The 18,617-nt window shown below is 43.5% G+C and overlaps 1 protein-coding gene across 2 annotated transcripts; it reads left to right on the top strand.

Annotated features, from left to right (window-relative positions):
• Positions 1 to 253: 253 nt before the first annotated feature.
• leng8 (leukocyte receptor cluster (LRC) member 8) lies at positions 254 to 18,617 on the top strand. 2 transcript variants are annotated; one of them, XM_071396584.1, is made up of 15 exons: positions 254 to 585; positions 3,407 to 3,548; positions 6,959 to 7,114; positions 7,374 to 7,454; positions 8,474 to 8,921; positions 9,061 to 9,217; positions 9,476 to 9,646; positions 10,464 to 10,709; positions 10,924 to 11,088; positions 11,494 to 11,785; positions 11,883 to 11,984; positions 12,098 to 12,166; positions 12,296 to 12,425; positions 12,549 to 12,756; positions 12,876 to 18,617. In XM_071396584.1, the coding sequence occupies exons 1-15, from the start codon at positions 545 to 547 to the stop codon at positions 13,036 to 13,038; spliced, it is 2,571 nt and encodes an 856-aa protein (XP_071252685.1). In that variant the 5' UTR covers positions 254 to 544; the 3' UTR covers positions 13,039 to 18,617. The 2 variants fall into 2 exon arrangements, with proteins under 2 accessions (XP_071252685.1, XP_071252686.1); XM_071396585.1 differs by lacking the exon at positions 6,959 to 7,114.

Raw genomic sequence — 18,617 nt, 5'->3', positions numbered from 1 at the left:
ATATAAATATTTTAATTATAACAGTTAAAACAGCTTTTCACCAGCAGGGAGAGTAAAAAAAATGTTTTATTCAATATTATTCTGCAACATTAAGGGTTACGGTGTTCAACAACAATAACTTTAATATGCAAGTGTAGTAGCAATAGTAGTAATGAGAAGGCAAAACTTACTTTGAAATCTAGGAACAAAGTAGGTAAGTATTTTCCTCCAATGAGAGGAGGCGAGGCAAAGGAAACGGAAGGCGAGGCATACGTTCCATATCTAATGCAACTGCCATTTTGTTTTTCAGTTGAAGGTCCATTGCAGCTACGGTTGTTCTTGTGAAAATTGCATTATTCGACGTTTAGATATTGCTTTATAGTGTTTTTTTTCTTAAATTTAAAGACTGTCTTGTTGAGAAGTAGTGGATGGTAGAGTAAAAGACCCGAAGGACCAACTTTCATTGTATATTGTGATTTAATTGTTCTTGTTTACGTTAGGGTCTTCTGGCCTACGACGTTCTATTAGATTGGTACAGTAGTTAGCTAGTTGTCTCGGTGGCAAAATGGCGGCGAAAACGACCCAGACAGCTCCAGCTGCTAACTGGTAAGACCTAAAATTATCAAGTTAAACATATCGAGCTTTCGAATATGTTCTCACTTTATTTTGACCTGTATTCTACCTAGACATTGACATTTAATAACGTTCGAAGAAAGCCTGCGATTCGCAGAGTTTGTCTCGTTCCATTAGTTACGTTCCTGCAGCTTCGTATCGGCTAGCCTTCTCTACTAGCAAACACCACCAACTATGTAGTACGTAGTTATGAGAGACAAGGTAATTAGCTAACTGGGTCACAGTCCAGTAACCTAGTAACATCCATCCAAGACTCTCACTAAGTTACCGTTATCTTCCAGGCTGGGTCACAACAACTTCTAGTATCAACACGATTTTCATGTCTACGATGGGTCATCAAGAACTGGTGTAATAGGGCTAATGGGTTGATTCCGGACCGGGCAGTTAAGCTACTCTCTCAAGGCTTGGGCAGTATTGTCTAACTTGTCATTGAATCACTTCTATAAGATTTGGAAATGGTCTAGTTAGTTGTCAGCAAAGTCACTGTCTCTTAAATATAGGCAGGGCCAGGCGATTACTGTTTTATTCTGTTCTAGCAGGGGTTCTTGCTATTCTTCATGTGGAGTCAAAGCACTCTTATTTTGAGATTCGCTCAACATACCCTCTGCTAACAGAGACACATTTATTTCCCACCAATGAGAATGTCCCATTTTATTTAGGGACCACAGAAATAGCAGGCTTTGAATTTTATGTGTGTGGCGGGGCCATGCTCAAGCAGCTGAGATGCTCATTCAACAGGTTACCTTACTAAAATGTATTCATATACACGGAGCAAAAATATGAACGCAACATGTAAAGTGTTGGTTTCATGTACTAAAATAAAAGATTCCAGAAATGTTCCATATGCACATAAAGCTTATTTATCTAAATTGTTGTGCAAAAATTACATATGTTAGTCATCATTTTGCCTTTGCCAAGATAATCCATCCACCTGACAGGTGTGGCATATCAAGAAGATGATTATCAAGAAGCTGATTAAGCAGCATGATCATTACACAGGTGCACCTTGTGCTGGGGACAATTAAAGGCCACTCTAAAATGTGCAGTTTTGTCACACAACACAATACCACAGATGTGTCACGTTTAGAGGGAATGTCCAACAGAGCTGTTTCCAGAGAATTTGATGTTTATTTCTTTACCATAAGCCACCTCCAATGTCGTTTTAGAATTTGGCAGTAAGTCCAACGGCCTCACAAACGCACACCACGTGTAACCATGCCAGCCCAGGCTCTCCGCATCTGGCTGCTTTGTCTGCAGTATCGTCTGAGAACAGCCACCCGGACAGCTGATGAAACTGGGCTTGCATAAACTGTCATAAACCGTCTCAGGGAAGCTCATCTTCTTTTATGGTGTCATTTGGGCAAGTGATTTGCTGGTATCAGCGTTGTGAACAGAGTGCCCCGTGGTAGCGTGGAGTTGTGGTATGGGCAGGCATAAGCTATGGACAACGAACACAATTGCTTTTTATCGATGGCTGTTTCGGTACACAGAGATACCATGACGATATCCTGAGGCCCATTGTCGTGCCATTCATCTTCTGCCATCACCTCATGTTTCAGTATGATAATGCACAGCCCCATGTCGCAGGGATCTATACACAATTCCTGGAAGCTGAAAATGTCCCGGTTCTTCCATTGCCTGTATACTCAACAGACATTGAGCATGTTTGGGATGCTCTGGGTCGACGTGTATTACCACGTGTTCCGGTTCCAGCCAATATACAGCAACTTCGCACAGCCATTGAAGAGGAGTGGGACAACATTCCACAGGCCACAATCACAGATCAACTCTCTGATCCATGCCTTTTTTTAAGGTGACTGTGACCCAACAGATGCATATCTGTATTCCCAGTCATGTGAAATCCATAGATTAGGACCTAATACATTTATTTCATTTTAGCTGCTGGGTTCTGTTTTAGCTCGTGGTGTTCTCAATTTTTATTAATCTGGGAAATGGGATGCAACCAGAAAAGTTGCATCTATATGCAGATAGTCATACAGTACCAGTCAAAAGTTTGGACACACCTACACATTCAAGGGTTTTTCTTTATTTTTACTATTTTCTACAGTGATGAATAATAGTGAAGACGTCAACTGTGAAATAACACATGAAATCATGTAGTAATCAAAATATATTTTATATTTGAGTTTCATCGAAGTAGCCACCCTTTGCCTTGATGACGGCTTTGCACACTCTTAACATTCTCTTAACCAGCGGTTACCATACCCGGCCTGCTAGGTGGTTGCTACTTAAAGTCCCCAGGACATTTACAGTATTTGGCAAGACTGCCTTCTCGTCTTGTGCACCAGAGGCATGGAATAGTCTACAATCCATGCTTCATCTAGATAAGTTAGTGCCACTGAATTAATTTTACATTTTGAAGGGAGAATGTTACAGAGGCGTGTAAATGCATTTTAAGGCTGGATCATGTTGTGTTGTATGTTTTAATTCTGTAATGTATTGATTGTTGCTGCTCCCTTGGCCAGGTCTCCCTTGAAAAAGAGACTCTGGATCTCAATGGGCTTTTCCTGGTTAAATAAAAAATATATTTCCTTTATGAACTGTAACTCAGTAAAAGCTTTGAAATTGTTGCATTTATATTTTTATTCAGTGTAGTTATACATTTCAAAAAACAATTCCTGAGTAAAGAATTGGTGTGCTGTAAATATTGCTGGTTTGGTGGTAGTATCTTCCAAGTTAACAAACATTTAACATGACCAAGTTTCAGGCATCAGACATTTGTTTGGTTTCCGTACTGAATGACTGACAGTCACGTGTCTCCTGTCTGTTGTAGGTCGTATGGCGCAGCAGCAGGTCCAGAGGGCCAGACCGTCTCGGAAAACCCAGAGTGGGAGAAGGCCAGACAGGCACTGGCCTCCATCAGCAAGACCCAGAGCGCCACCAAGACCGCTCAGGCCAACCGGACCACAGCTCAGGTGTGTGTTTGCTTATGTGTCTGTTCTTTTGCTTCTCTGATGCGTTTGTTCACTTACTGTAAGGCACGTTATCTACGATAATGAAGTGAAATTCTGCTTATGAAGGGGTTTCATGTCTGGCAGATGGCAGTTCTATTCGTCTAATTCAGGGGTTCCTAAACTGTTTTGGCCCGCGACCCCATTTTGATATATATACAAATGCGACCCAACCATGTAAAAAAAAAAAAAAAAAAGTTTTGTCATCAACGGCAAATGTTCACTTTTAAATTGGGGCTATATGACAGTCCATTACAAATCAGTCTGACAGTACTTTTGACTAGGGATGCACGATATATCGGTGAACATATCGGAATCGGATGTTATTAGTTAAAAATGCCAACCTCAGTATAGGCCCGATGTCTAGTTTAACGCTGATGTGCAAAACCGATGTCAAAGCGGATGTGCATACCTATATAACGTAGGTACATGACATAATGACGCCACGTAAAATGTTGCACTACACGTGCAACACAGCATTCCTAACCTAGCCCACAATGTCTGCTGGTGTGGATCGAGCAGTCAACAAGTGGAGCAGTCATTTGAAAGAGTAAGAACATTTCAGAGAGAGAACTGAAAGGAAATCCATTTACGCCAAGATAATGGAATTCATTGCCCTTGACAATCAACGGTTCTCTGTCGTGGCTGATGTTGGCTTTCGCCGACTGGTTGAGCCCCGGTACACTTGTTGCCCTACCGGAGTTACCCGGTAATGGCGTCACTGCTATTAGCTTCACGACGTACTATTGAATGCTGTTTGCGTCTTTGCGTGACACTATTTTTGGCCGATACTGACATCTAATATTTTCCTTGCCCAAAAAAACGATACTGATAACCGATGTTTACAATTTTTGCGGACTTTTAAGCATTCTAGTACAGTTAAATAGTCAACACGCACACATGGACGCAGTGGTCTAAGGCACTGCATCTCAGTGCAAGAGGCGTCACTACAGTCCCTGGTTCGAATCCAGGCTGTATCACATCCGGCCGTGATTGGGAGTCCCATAGGGCGGCGCACAATTGGCCCAGTGTCGTCCGGGGTAGGCCGTCATTGTAAATAAGAATTTGTTCTTAACTGACTTGCCTAGTTAAAATAAAGGTTACACACACACACCAAACTGACCAAAAATGTATTTTGTTGGCATTTACCTATGTCCGTCTTTCCAGTAAAACATAATCAAAACCTATTTCTTTCACTTGCTGTGCTGTTTCTTTGTTCAGTCGTTTCATTCTCAGCCAGGATTTCTCATACTATGGAAAGCTGTTTGGGTCTTTGCGTGTCAAATAACACTATTTGACTTGTCAAATAAGCTTGTTGACCAATCATAGGTTGACAACTTGGAGTCACGCGATGATATGGTGTGTGGTCCGCCCACTACAACTCGGGAAACCATGCAGTTTATTAGGCTACAGATTAAGTAAATTATGAAAGTGCACACTATGAGCTTGATGCTCCTTTACAGTAAATATCGTGGGTCTTATTCTGGTGACATGATTGATTGCTTGACTGCCGTTTGATAAATACACATATTTAATGTATGTAGACTATCCTACCCGCACTGTATCTGCAAGCTGTTGGCTAGGGTGCATGTGCCAAGACCAGAATAGGACAATGTGCTATTTAACCCAACAGTTTGTGACAAAACTATCGGTGGAGTTGAAAATTCTATGGAAACACACTGAACGTTTCATTTTTATTAGATATATAAAAACTTAAGCGAAAAATTACAATTTGTATGCACTGTCATAAAGCACAGATTTCTCCCAACAAGTCAGTTTGGTGGAAACACACCACTGGAGGGAAAATGTGCATATTTTCTTTGTGGATTTTAGAATATTTGCATTAAAATCTGTTGCCAATTGGATGGAAATCTAACTAGTGGTGTTCTTTTTCCCCCAGTCTGATTTAGTGCCTGTTCGTCCATTCTGTTCTAATGAGTTCTGCGCGCCTTGTGGGCATTGTAGAGTGAAACAGAATACGCATATATGTTCCTGAGTCTTCTGTTTCAGTGATGGGGCCATAATATTTTGTAGCTTAAACCATTCCAAAAGAGAGCCATATTTATAGTCAAAAAATCGAAGCTGCTCGGTTTATTACAACCCCATTTAGCAGCTACTGAATGTTGCTGACGTAACCCTGGTTCTATGAACCAAGCACTTTTTTTTTTACTTGAGTTTCTCCCGCGACCCCATTTTTAAATGAAATGCTGGTCTAGTTGTTGCAATTGTTGTCATAGTAACAGTGCCTTTTTTTTAAGCCGGGTGAAAACTACACGACTTTCAAAGTCCTAACATCGCTGAGCCTCAAACATTAAACGACTGTCTTTCCTGTAGGTTTTTTTGTCTTGCCAACGTACTGGTGCGCACACTAAACGATGTGGCACAAACGGGGTCACACACTGAAAGATCGTTGACCTGGTCGTGAGGATTCTCCATACCATGCTGTCTTGACAAAATAACAATGATTTGATTACATTTGATGTAGCTACGGGCTGTGGCTCAAAGCAGCCTGATAAACGTTTTGTCATTCACGCTTCCCATACAAATTTGAAATATCTAGCTTACGTTTTGAATTAAATAACATTGCTTGTGAGCTTCAGAGCTTTAACAATTTGACACTTTGGTTAAAGGCAAGTACAAACACATACTAGTAGTAGTCATCGCTCCTGCTCGAGAGTCATCTCACTGGCTTCTCTGGCGAGCTCTCATTGGCTATTGCTGAGCATCGTTCTCAACTTGTCATTGCACATCTCACACTACAAGACCATTGCAGATTTGGTTCCGATAAAATCAAACATGTTTGAAAATATCGGGACGTCTGGGATTGCTCAAAGACGAGATCAGTAGCCCTCAGATTGAGTCTCTGACCCGCTCACATTAAACGACGGTGACGGCCACGGGCCCCGAGTAGGCAATGACATGGAAATTTTATCTCCAATCTCAAAAACGTGTCTGGGACAGCTAAATCGGAGCCAAAATTGTGTAGTGTAGACCCGGCTTTAATCTCAAAGGCGCTTGTTATTGGGTATAATGTATTACCTCAACAGTTATCTTAACTTGACGAGCTGTACAGCATGGACCATTTTTTCCTTCCTGACACAGACATACAACTGTCTGATCTGGGCTCGTATCCACAAAGCGTCTCAAAGTAAGAGTGCAGATCTAAGATCAGGTCCCAACCTGTGTATGTAGTCTTATTGATTAGGATTCTAAAAGGCTAAACTGATCCTATATCAGCACTCCTACTCTGAGGCTTTGTGGATACGGGCCCAGGTCTTCCTGGCTTTTTACCCGAATATGATTCAAATGGACGAGTAGGCTTTCGTTCTGATTTAATCTCTCATCACTTAGTAGTTGTCTGCTTGTGTTTACAGGCTGGTCAGTTTCAGCCTGCAGTTACTGAGTCCACAGCCATACAGCAGCAGCAACAGCAGCAGTACTACCAACAGTGGTACCAACAGAACCAGCAGCAGCCGTATCCTGGATACACCTACCCCTACAATTACTACTACCCCATGGCGCCGGGCCCCGTACGTGTACATATCCTCCACATTTCAGATTAACTGTAATGATTTCCCCGACACTGATGCCGGCTTTATGCACTATAGCGTTTAGATAAAGAATTGGAATTGTTAGATTTAGCCTACACATTACAAAACCGGCACTTTGCGACTAAAAAAATCTATGAACTGTTAATACGTGATACCCCGACAGAATACACAACATAAAACCATTGGTTGAAGCCAAGCCAGTACCATATTTGAAGTGTGTTTTCCTCTGATTCTCCAGTATGGTGGTGGTGGCTATCCTCAGGGCCAGTATGGTGTACCTCCAGGACCTTACCCCTCTCCCACCACTCCAACTGGACAGGTAACCATTAGAAAACTGCTACTGTTGCTACTTAAATCAATCAAGTTTTCAGTTTACTTCACTCTTCCTCTATTGCAGTTTATGAATCATTGACTAAATGAGTCCCCAATGCCAGGCGTTTGTGTAAAAATGACTTTCTGTTTCCGGACAGAAGTGCCCTAGGGATCAATTGCATGAATTAAGATGTTATTGATGACTGGCATTTGAATAATGTTCTATTTCTACCCTGACAAGCGTCCCTTATCTCACACTGTCAGGTACAAACCTACACTGTTGATTGGTCAATGTGTCATGCTGCCTTGTTGACAAAATTACTGAGCGGCACAGATTACTGTTCGCTTTGAGAAGGGGCACAGATTACTGTTCGCTTTGAGAAGGGGCACAGATTACTGTTCGCTTTGAGAAGGGGCACAGATTACTGTTCGCTTTGAGAAGGGGCACAGATTACTGTTCGCTTTGAGAAGGGGCACAGATTACTGTTCGCTATGAGAAGGGGCACAGATTACTGTTCGCTTTGAGAAGGGGCACAGATTACTGTTCGCTTTGAGAAGGGGCACAGATTACTGTTCGCTTTGAGAAGGGGCACAGATTACTGTTCGCTTTGAGAAGGGGCACAGATTACTGTTCGCTTTGAGAAGGGGCACAGATTACTGTTCGCTTTGAGAAGGGGCACAGATTACTGTTCGCTTTGAGAAGGGGCACAGATTACTGTTCGCTTTGAGAAGGGGCACAGATTACTGTTCGCTTTGAGAAGGGGCACAGATTACTGTTCGCTTTGAGCAGGACGCTCCATTCGACCGATGACGTAACGGGCCTTTACCCGGTGCCTCGCGGCTCAGCATAATGTAATCCTCCATAATGTAATCCTCCCACTAAGAATCTGTCTGGAGCTGAAGTCTGTTGCAGTTGGAATGTTTTGCTCTGCAGTTCTCCTTTCATGTTGAGATATTCTCAATTTGAAGTTTATTACCTTTCTTTCTTTATTTTCCCCCATCTATTATTTGTCCCTACCTTCCCAGCCTCCATCCCTGCCCGTAATGGATGACCAGTCCTCCAGCTACCCCTCTCAGCCCCAACCCCCTCCTCCTGCTGCCCCTCAACCACTCCCCCAGAGCCCCACCAGCTCTGAGCAACCCCCACCCCCTCCTCCCCCAGCCGTCCCTCCCCCTCCCAACTCCCAGTACCCCCTTCCTCTAGGGCAGAACTCTTACAACCCCAACAACCCCATGCCCTACCCCAACAATGACCCCAACCAGATGAGAGGTTACAACCAGGGCAGGCCCAGCTATGGGCAGAGCTACCAGACTCAGAACTCGTACCAGCAGCAGCAGAATAACAACCAACACCAGCAACAAGGACAGGGTCAGTATGGACCAGGAGCTGGGAGAGGAGAGGCCAACAAAAACAAGAACCATCAACAACAACAGCCACAGCAACAAGGACAGCAGCTCTGGCACCGCATGAAACGTGAGGGTATTGAGTTGTGTGTGTGTGTGTGTTCAGGTATCTCAAGCATATTTTTTTCTGTCAGCTTATCTTTGTGTTTGTTTCCCATCACTTGGTGTTATTTTCTTTGTTTCAATGCCTTCTTTATTGTTTTCCACAGAGGCACCTGGAGCAGGTGCGATGAAGTTCAACATTCCCAAGCGACCCTACGTCATGACCAATCAGAGTTTCCCTCCTGGGGAACAACCCACCGGATTGGCTGCTACTCCTTCCTCCCCAGCTGCTGCTCCTGCTGCACCTGGCGGTGCCCAGACACGGTGAGGAGACAGCTACTAATGACACAATATATCTATCTTTACTATCCTTAATACCTACTGGGGAAGAATTAAGTATCTCTACTCATGATCAGAAGATGACATGGGTTTAAAATCTGCATCCAATAGATTTCAGAAGTACCATGTCCCTCTTTCTCAAACTAATAATTAGTCACTTCAAATTGACCTAGTACTCCCAAACCAGTTTCCTTTCCCCCTGATTTACTGTTGCGATGCTGATTATAAAAATGATTCCCTCAGGCCCCAGGACTGGCCCCAGGCGATGAAGGAGTATGTTCAGCGCTGCTTCACAGCCTGTGAGAATGAGGAGGACAAGGACCGCACCGAAAAGGGGCTGAAGGAGGTCCTACAGAAAAGACTACAGGATGGGTCTGCCTACACCATCGACTGGGACCGCGAACCTCTGCCTGAGTGAGTGGAGCAGTTCTTTGAAAAAGCCTGATGTTTCACTGTCTTGAAACTTAGCCTGGTGTTTCACTGTCTTGAAACTTAGCCTGGTGTTTCACCGTCTAGGAACTTAGCCTGGTGTTTCACCGTCAAGGAACTTAGCCTGATGTTTCACCGTCTAGGAACTTAGCCTGATGTTTCACCGTCTAGGAACTTAGCCTGATGTTTCACCGTCTAGGAACTTAGCCTGATGTTTCACCGTCTAGGAACTTAGCCTGGTGCTTCACCGTCTAGGAACTTAGCCTGGTGCTTCACCGTCTAGGAACTTAGCCTGGTGCTTCACCGTCTAGGAACTTAGCCTGGTGCTTCACCGTCTAGGAACTTAGCCTGGTGCTTCACCGTCTAGGAACTTAGCCTGGTGCTTCACCGTCTAGGAACTTAGCCTGGTGCTTCACCGTCTAGGAACTTAGCCTGGTGCTTCACCGTCTAGGAACTTAGCCTGGTGCTTCACCGTCTAGGAACTTAGCCTGGTGCTTCACCGTCTAGGAACATAGCCTGGTGCTTCACCGTCTAGGAACTTAGCCTGGTGCTTCACCGTCTAGGAACTTAGCCTGGTGCTTCACCGTCTAGGAACTTAGCCTGGTGCTTCACCGTCTAGGAACTTAGCCTGGTGCTTCACCGTCTAGGAACTTAGAAAGCCTGAATCCCCTTGTGGAGACCAAATGCCTAATTTCTGCCTAAGCCCTATGAAGAGGTGATATAAGCCCTATGAAGAGGTGATATAAGCCCTATGAAGAGGTGATAGTCATCCTAATCCCTTCTCTCCTCTCTCGCCGTCCAGACTGAAGGCCAAGCAGTCTCGCTGGGAGGTTGTACCCACCCAGAGGACTCTGGAGAGTTCTGTGGGCCGTGGTGGGGGTACAGGTGGGTCTACGCGTGGCAGGGGTGGTGGGGCCAGGCTGGGGCACTACAGGAACGTCTTCTCCCAGAGAAGCCCCTCATCCAGTTCCTCAGGCTCCTCCTCTCGCTCCCCCTCTCCCTCCCACAACCGTCACAGGGACCGCAATGGCCAGAGACACAGACGCAGGTGAGAGACGGTGTGTTTGTATGTTTTGGGTTAGTCCAGTGATTTAAATTTTTTCATATTTTTTTCATAATTGGCCAGGTGTATTATTTGTCCCAACCTGCTTTGTTATAGGTCAAATATTCCCCTTAATATAGTATAATGATAGCCACTCTAAAAAGAGAAAGTATGCTGTGTAGTTTTATGTTGTAATGTCCTGTTCCTTCTCCTCTTCCAGTGACTCTGAGTCCCAGTCGGACAGCAGCATGTCCAGTGACCTCCGAACCCAGCTTCCCCGGCGCAACCAGAAAGGAGGGCGTGGCCGTGGGGGCGACAGGGACCGAGGCAGAGGGGGTGGAGAGAGGGGACGAGGAAGGGGCGGAAGAGGTAACAGAGGACGGAGGTAAACAAGCATGTTTTGGCCTAAAGAAAAATTCCAGACGGAATGTTTTGCATGTCAGCAATCAAGTTTTCAAGATATACAACTTTCAAAATACAGAAATATAGCCGGAATAATGCGTTTTGCATAATATTATGCCAAACTCGGCATCATATGATGCAAAAGGCATCATATGATGCAAAATGCATCATACCGGCTTTATTTTGAAAATGATACGTCTTGAAAACTTGATTGCTGATATGCAAAACATTCTGGGACTATATCAACAATGGACTAATGAAACAAATACCAAAAGCTAGTTTTGGGTGAAATCTTCTTTCAAGTCATTTGCCTTGACCCACCCACAAACTAATATTCACCTTTCCCTGATTCTCATTGTGCTGATCACATTTCGGCTTCTCTTCTCAGAAACATGGATGACGCTAACTCCACCGTCCTGGGCAAGAAGAGGAAAGGTGGGAACGCCGGCCTGGACTTCCACGACCCCCACCGGGAGGCCAAGAAACAAAGCCGAGCGGCACGCTTCCACAACACCAAGATGCGCTCAGAGCCCCTGGTGCTGTCCATCAACAACCTGGAGCTGCCCAAGGAGGACCTGAGCTGGGACGACTGCCCCATCGTGGGCACCTGCCAAGAGATCACCAAGATCTACCTGAGACTCACCTGTGCCCCCGACCCTGCCACCGTGCGTCCTGTATCTGTGAGTATCGCCTGTCACGTGGAATGAGAGGATCCTTATTTGAGGCCTCCCTTCAGATTGTGTGATGCTTGTCTCCTAATCCCCTGTCTCTGGCCAGGTGCTAAGGAAGTCTCTGTTGGCCGTGAAGGCCCACTGGAAGACCCGTCAGGACTACCCCTACGCCTGTGAACAGATGAAGTCCATACGACAGGACCTCACAGTCAGTTTACATGTCCTCTTTAGTTTTGTCGAACAGGCACTTTGTCCTATCTCGGTATTTGAATCATATTGTATGAGGATATGGAAACAGGAGGCCGTCTCTCCTCCTTTCAGGTCCAAGGAGTTCGTACAGAGTTCACAGTGGAAGTATACGAGTGCCATGCACGCATCGCTCTGGAAAAGGTGAGAGGACCTCTCCATACATCGTCCCCCTTCGCTACCTCGTATTTGACGTCAGGGCCGTATTTGAGTTTAAAGGTGCGGTGTCGTACTAGATGTGCATTCTTCTCTGAATGTTTGGGTTGTTACCAGGGCGACCACGCAGAGTTCAACCAGTGCCAGATGCAGCTGAAGGCCCTGTATAAGGACAACCCGTCAGAGAACATAGGGGAGTTCACTGCTTACAGACTACTCTACTATATCTTCACTAAAAACTCTGGAGGTAACTTACCACCTGCCTGATATTCCTCATCAATCATTATATTTCTGCATTGGATTTTGGCTCGCATAGAATTGAGCTTAATGTCCTGATTGTCTTGGTTGCGTGTTTGCCCCCCACACACAGACATCACGACTGAGCTGGTGTACCTGACTGCGGCGCTGCGGGCGGATGAGTGTGTCTCCCACGCTCTCTCCCTCCGCGCCGCCTGGGCTCTGGGAAACTTCCACCGGTTTTTCCAGCTCTACCGGAGAGCCCCACGCATGGCATCCTACCTCATAGACAAGTTTGTAGAGAGGGAGAGGATGATCGCTCTCAGGGCCTTATTCAAAACGTACGTCAGAGGCCTTTCATCCAAACTCCATGGTTCCTAACAATTCGTCATTTTACGTAGTTGTATGTAGGATAGAAATGGTCCAACTTTAAATTGCCTCTCCCCCTCTGTTTTCCCAGATTCAGACCAGACTTGCCGGTGGAGTATGTGCAGTCCAGTCTGGGTTTCCTTTGTTTAGACTCTTGCATGGCCTTCCTCACAGGCCTGGGGGTCACCTTCTTCCCCTCTGACCCCAGCAAGATAGACTGCAAAACCAGCTCAGCCTGTCTGGCAGCCTCCTGAGGGGGTGGGCGGTTTACCGGGGAGGGGGGAAAGCACAGTAAAGGGAGATACTGAGATATAGACAGGGTCAGGAATGTACCCTACAGTTATACTGCACTACACTTCAGGAGGGAGACAAGTGGTTAGACTGAAACTACAATTTAGTCCTGTAGAAAGAGGGAGATATGCACTAGGACCCACTAAATCAATTAAGGCGGCAGTGAGGATCCCACCCACAGATGCACTGTACTCACAGATATGGACTGTATAACAAGAGTGGGGGAGATTATCTGCATACATGCTGCACATCAAATACATTTAGAATAGCTTAGCCCCACATCTCTGATCAGCTCAAGATATTAATTATACCTTCGACTTAGAACATTTTTATGACGAACAGATGATGTTAGGCATTAGTTCAAGTTAAGACCTGAAGATCAAGCGCCAACTCACACAGATCAGGGAACAGCGTAGCCTCAAGGTCTCCCTTCCACTATCGCTCTCAGAGGTTTTAAGCTAACAGTGTTCTGTTATGTTTTTCCTTCCCTCAAGTCAACAGCCTCAAACTCATGCGAAGACAAGCCTTGAGAACCCAAGAGAGAGATGAAAACGAAATTAGCTAAAGTCATCCCTCAAGCCCTCATTCAACAGGCTGCTCATCCACTCCAAAACCAAACCATCAACCAGAGAAGAGGTTTGTCTGTTCAGGTGTTCAGCTCCAGAGACTGTGCTAGCCCTTTGCTGCTTTCAGGAAGCCTTTGTGATCCAGCGTCCAATCCGGGAGAGGAGGAGATGGTGGTTTGTATGTCCTGCCCCCCCTTCCCCCAAGCTGTCTACGATTGGCGATCAGGTGGGGAAAGTTACCCCCACTTCCTGTTCCGGCGTAGCCCTGCACACTTGGCAGAAAGGTATTGACTGAGAAATCTAAAGGTTCTGATTGGCTCCTTGCCCATGTTGGCCACAGCCATCCTTACCCCACAGTTGTCCGCTACCCACAGTCCCCTGCTTCACCCTTCAACAGTCATCACCCAGAGTTCACCAAAGTTTGACCACAAAGTTTACATCCCAGTTATATCTGCTCTCTAATATAGAAAATCTCCAAGCCTGGCGTCTAGTCCCTTCTGGTAGGCATTGACTTATTAAGTGTGATGGTGGATACAGTCCCCTAATATTTACCAAGAATGGCCTCCGCAATCCCTCGGTATGTGTCCAGGAGGCAGGATATCCACCTCTAGTCCATCTATCCTCTGAGAGCAGACAAGGAGGCAGTCTCCCACCCCTTAAGAGTACCAAATAACCAAGTTGAGGCTCTGGGCAAGCCTGTGGTGTTACCTGATCAACAGCCCCCTCAGCAGCATGGAATAGCAGTCGTCAAGCACCCCCACCACACAGGAAGAAGTCAGCTCCATCAAGATGGTGGCAAAGTCTCCACCTTCAAATATGGTGGCTGGATCAGTTCTGCCATACGGAGATGAGATCGCTGTCTGTGCAGATGGCGGCAACGTCTGGGTTTGTATGCTCCACACTCCGTTCAATAAGGCTGAGTATGTATGTATGGCTGGTAAGAAAAAGGACTCTTGGTGTGCTGGAAGGAGGTGGATGACAGCACAGCATAGATCACCCAGTATTCACTATTGGCTCATTCACAAACTAACCGTTGGTTTGGGTTAAGGTGTATGATATCAAGTCTATGGTAATTGCTTAAATTCCATCCACGTGATAGTGTGTCTGAAATTGTGATATAAAATAAGGGTGCCAGTATTAACCCTTGGGGAACACCCCTCATTTGCAAGACAATGAAGCCAAACTGTCAAATTATGCAGGTGCAGATACACAAATTCAGGTTTAAAAGGTAACTGTCTTCTCAATTGAAAATTGTCATATTCTGCCACAAAACATTAGTTTAGGACATTAATGTTGACGGCTAAGGCATATAAGACTGCTTATCAAATGTTTGTCTGTAATCAAATAATCTGCTTATTTATTTAAAGCTAAGAAATCATGTGATATTTCTAAAACCCCATTGTAGACATTTTGGTTTTCAATAAAGGCAGGTGAGAGTGAAGGATTGTAGAGTAGTTATTTTGGGGTCCTATCCAGCAGTTATACATTAGGCTACATCCCTGTGTATACTCTTGATAAGATCTGAAGCGAGGAGACTAGTGTGGGGAGTTAATTGTAAATCAACATAATTGGCAATACATAAATAGAACCTAGAAATGGAACATGAGTTGGTGATATCAGTTGATCTAATATCAGCATATTGTTGTTTTCAGGCATGACCTTGAAGAGTATTAACTTGATTCACATCAAAGCTTGAGGTATTTTAGTGAGTTCAGTGCCATTGCGGAGATATCAAATGTATTTGTCACATGCGCTGAATACAACAGGTTCAGACTGAAATGCTTACATACGAGCCCTTTCCCAACAATGCAGAGTTAAAAAGTAAGAAAAATGATATAAATAAAAGGGATTTGGTAATACAATAAAATTATAAAATAACTAACGAGGCTATATACAAGATAGGACTCTACTTTCAGGATGAACAGAAGTCTGCGCTGTAACAAATGTCCTGAGTGCTCATCCATAGAGTAGATGTGTCAGTATCTAATGTACATGGTTGTGGATTCAGTTGGCCTTTTCTTCTCAGTAACTATTCATTGGACATTTTGATATGTTTTATGTTTACCAGGGCAAGTGTAATTTTGACAAACGTATATGGTGAATGAGAAGCTGAAGCATTTTAGATATGGGTAATAAACACTTAATTCTTTAAGACAATTGATGTGAATATGTAAATTATAATTACAAATCTAAAAAGGTGGATGATTTGGAATACATTGCCTGTTTTTGATATTGCCGTGGATTTAAATGGGGAATTGATAGTAACTGCTTTTTGTAGTGCAAACACTGGCGTGATTTCGACCCTATATTTCTGACCGCTTATTCAATAAGTGCAGGACAGAAGGTTTATATTTTGGGCTTTTACAGGGATTGAAAATGGGATATTTGCTGTATAAACCAAATATTTTTCTTGCCAAATTTCCCTTGGTTGACCACTTTCATTTCTTACTCATTTTTTTAAATGCTCATCTGTAAACCCATTTTTGTTTTTAGATTTTATTTGATGCATTTCTGTCATCTCAATCTTTCTGGCTATCTGTACTCATGAACCCCTTAGAGCAGTGGTATTCAAAGTCAGCATCGTGACCCATGAGGGAAATGCGAAAACATTCATAGGTCATAATGTATGGGACAATATAGAAACATTTTTGAAAAGGATCTTTTGAAAAATCTATTTTTATTGACTAAATGTATTTATTGGTTTATTTTAATTTCGATGAGATGAACATGTAATGAATTTGATGTACATTTTTTTAAAGGGTGTCAGTAGGTTTGGAAATTTCTGGCCCAAAAAAATGGTCCCCAGAAAATCTGGTGGAAAAAATGATATCCCCGCTGAAAAAGTTTGAATATCACTTCCTTAGAGATAAGTAATGTACTAAAACCACCACACAACATCCTGATGGCAAGAGAAAGGTTTGGTTGAAGGCACTGCACTCCCATCAGCCAAGAAACAAACTGTGTGTGGTTGTGTTGCTCAAGTCTCCCATTTGTCAATTTCTTTGGAAGTAGTTTGTCAAAGAGCAAACCCAGACCGGTTTCAGATTAACAGTGACTTGGCTGGTGTGAGTCAGTGTTTTGATATGGTAAAATATCAGTATGGTAACGTTATTAATATTCTTAATGATTGGATTGAGAGAGCCTGTGAGATATATATAACTGCAGGATCAGTTTCAATATGAATGTCTGGATGAGTAATCAGTCTACCCATTTATAGATCCCTTTGTTTCATTTGACGGGCACTATTTTGTGTGATATGTGCTCGCTTCGGTCATTAATTTCAGCAGTTGTACTCATGACTCAACTTGTCCCTTCTCTCCTCATCTTCCTATCCTCGGTCCCTCTTTACTTTTCCCCACTCCCATTACCAGTCCTTTTCTCTTATTTTTCTTCTTGCAGTACTGCATTACAGGAGCAAAAGGAATGTGAAAAGAGAGCACCTCCTCCCAGCCTCCAGAAGCAAGCTGGAGAGAGGGAAAAGTGTGAGAAATGGAATACTTGATACTGCCAACTCAAGTTCAAGCCATTTTGTCAATATGACCTGAAATGTTGCGTGTCTTATACATGGGAGCCTGACTTCAATTGTTTTAGTCAAGTCTTTTGAATGTATTTTATTTGACTATCCTTAACTTGAATCAAGAAAACATTCAATGTCAGATTTGTTACACTCTAGTTTGCCAGAAACAATTTTGGAACACTGTTGAAAGTTCTGTCTATAGTTAGGAAGGCCTATACCTCTAAACCATCATGTGTGTTAATGTATACTGTTTGTCCAGAAACATTTGCATGCGTTCTTGTTTTTCATAACCAGGGTGTTCCCTAGAAATTGCTTTGTCATTGTCAACTTCTCAAGTACAGATAAATATTTGGTAAGGCAACCTTTTTTGGTCAGTGAATATTTGGCGTCTGTAACCTCGATGCATTTTGTCAGCTGCCTCTCATGTGGTCTACCTGTAAATTAATTTGCCCGCATTTGGTATTTGTCGTAATACAATGGGAGTTATTTTAACTTGGAAACACATTCATAAGTATCTCTAGCATGTAAACAACTTTTTGGGATTTGAAATGGATCTGGACATACAGCATACAATTTCCATTATATCAAGGAAAATACTCTATTCCATTCTAGATAAGCATTTTTTATCTGCGTATATTTGGCCACATTCCTGTCAGTTTTGAGTAGTCCGGTAGTAGTTGGCTCCCATATCAGAATGTTGCTCCGTCTTGCTCTGTACCTTTCCTAAACAGGATGCTTTTCTGTCTTGTCTCTGTTGATTTCAGACATCTCTTCAACAGTGAAGTCAAGTTCATGTAGCGTGCTATCTCCTGGTCAGATGTTTAACATTGCACAACCTCTCATATCTCACATTGATGCTTTAGTTCTGATACATTCATTTTTTTTGTTCAATAATAGTTTATAACTGTACATTTCCATTTAACTATGCTTCTCCTTTTTAAAATGTAAACTGTTCCTTCTGACACCTGTGGGTTTGTTTTTTCCTCTCTTGAACTTTTTGAAGCCCATCAATGTGTAACTCCTGCCTCCATATGTCCTATTAGACTGCACTTGAACAATTCCCTTTTCTTACTTCAGCCTGATGCATCGGTTCATTTTTAATTCTTCACTGTAGTGGATTTGTTCTGTTGCTCCTTTTCTCTCCTCTTACCTGCATGTGTCCCCTTCTTCCCTTCTATCATCTCCTTTCCCCACCCTCTTCATGTTGAGTATCTGTTTGCTAGTGACTATTGTTGCTGAGTAACTATCCATTCTCGGTAGTAAGTATTGCTTCTACGCTGCTCAGGTGGTTTCTGTTGCAGCTAGCTGAAACTAAAGGATATACTTGCAAAATATCCCTCCTCCCCAGTCTCAACCCTCCCTGGATTGTATTTGAAATGAAATACTCCTGTTTTGTAAATACTGTGTACATATGTATTTTTTTCTTGAAGAACCTAATAAAATAAAAGTTTAGAAATAA

The sequence above is a fragment of the Salvelinus alpinus genome, chromosome 4 (genome assembly GCF_045679555.1).
Source record: "Salvelinus alpinus chromosome 4, SLU_Salpinus.1, whole genome shotgun sequence".
Lineage (NCBI taxonomy): Eukaryota > Metazoa > Chordata > Actinopteri > Salmoniformes > Salmonidae > Salvelinus > Salvelinus alpinus.
The sequence above is the reverse complement of the archived record's forward strand: the minus strand, read 5'-3'. Positions and strand labels throughout refer to the sequence as shown.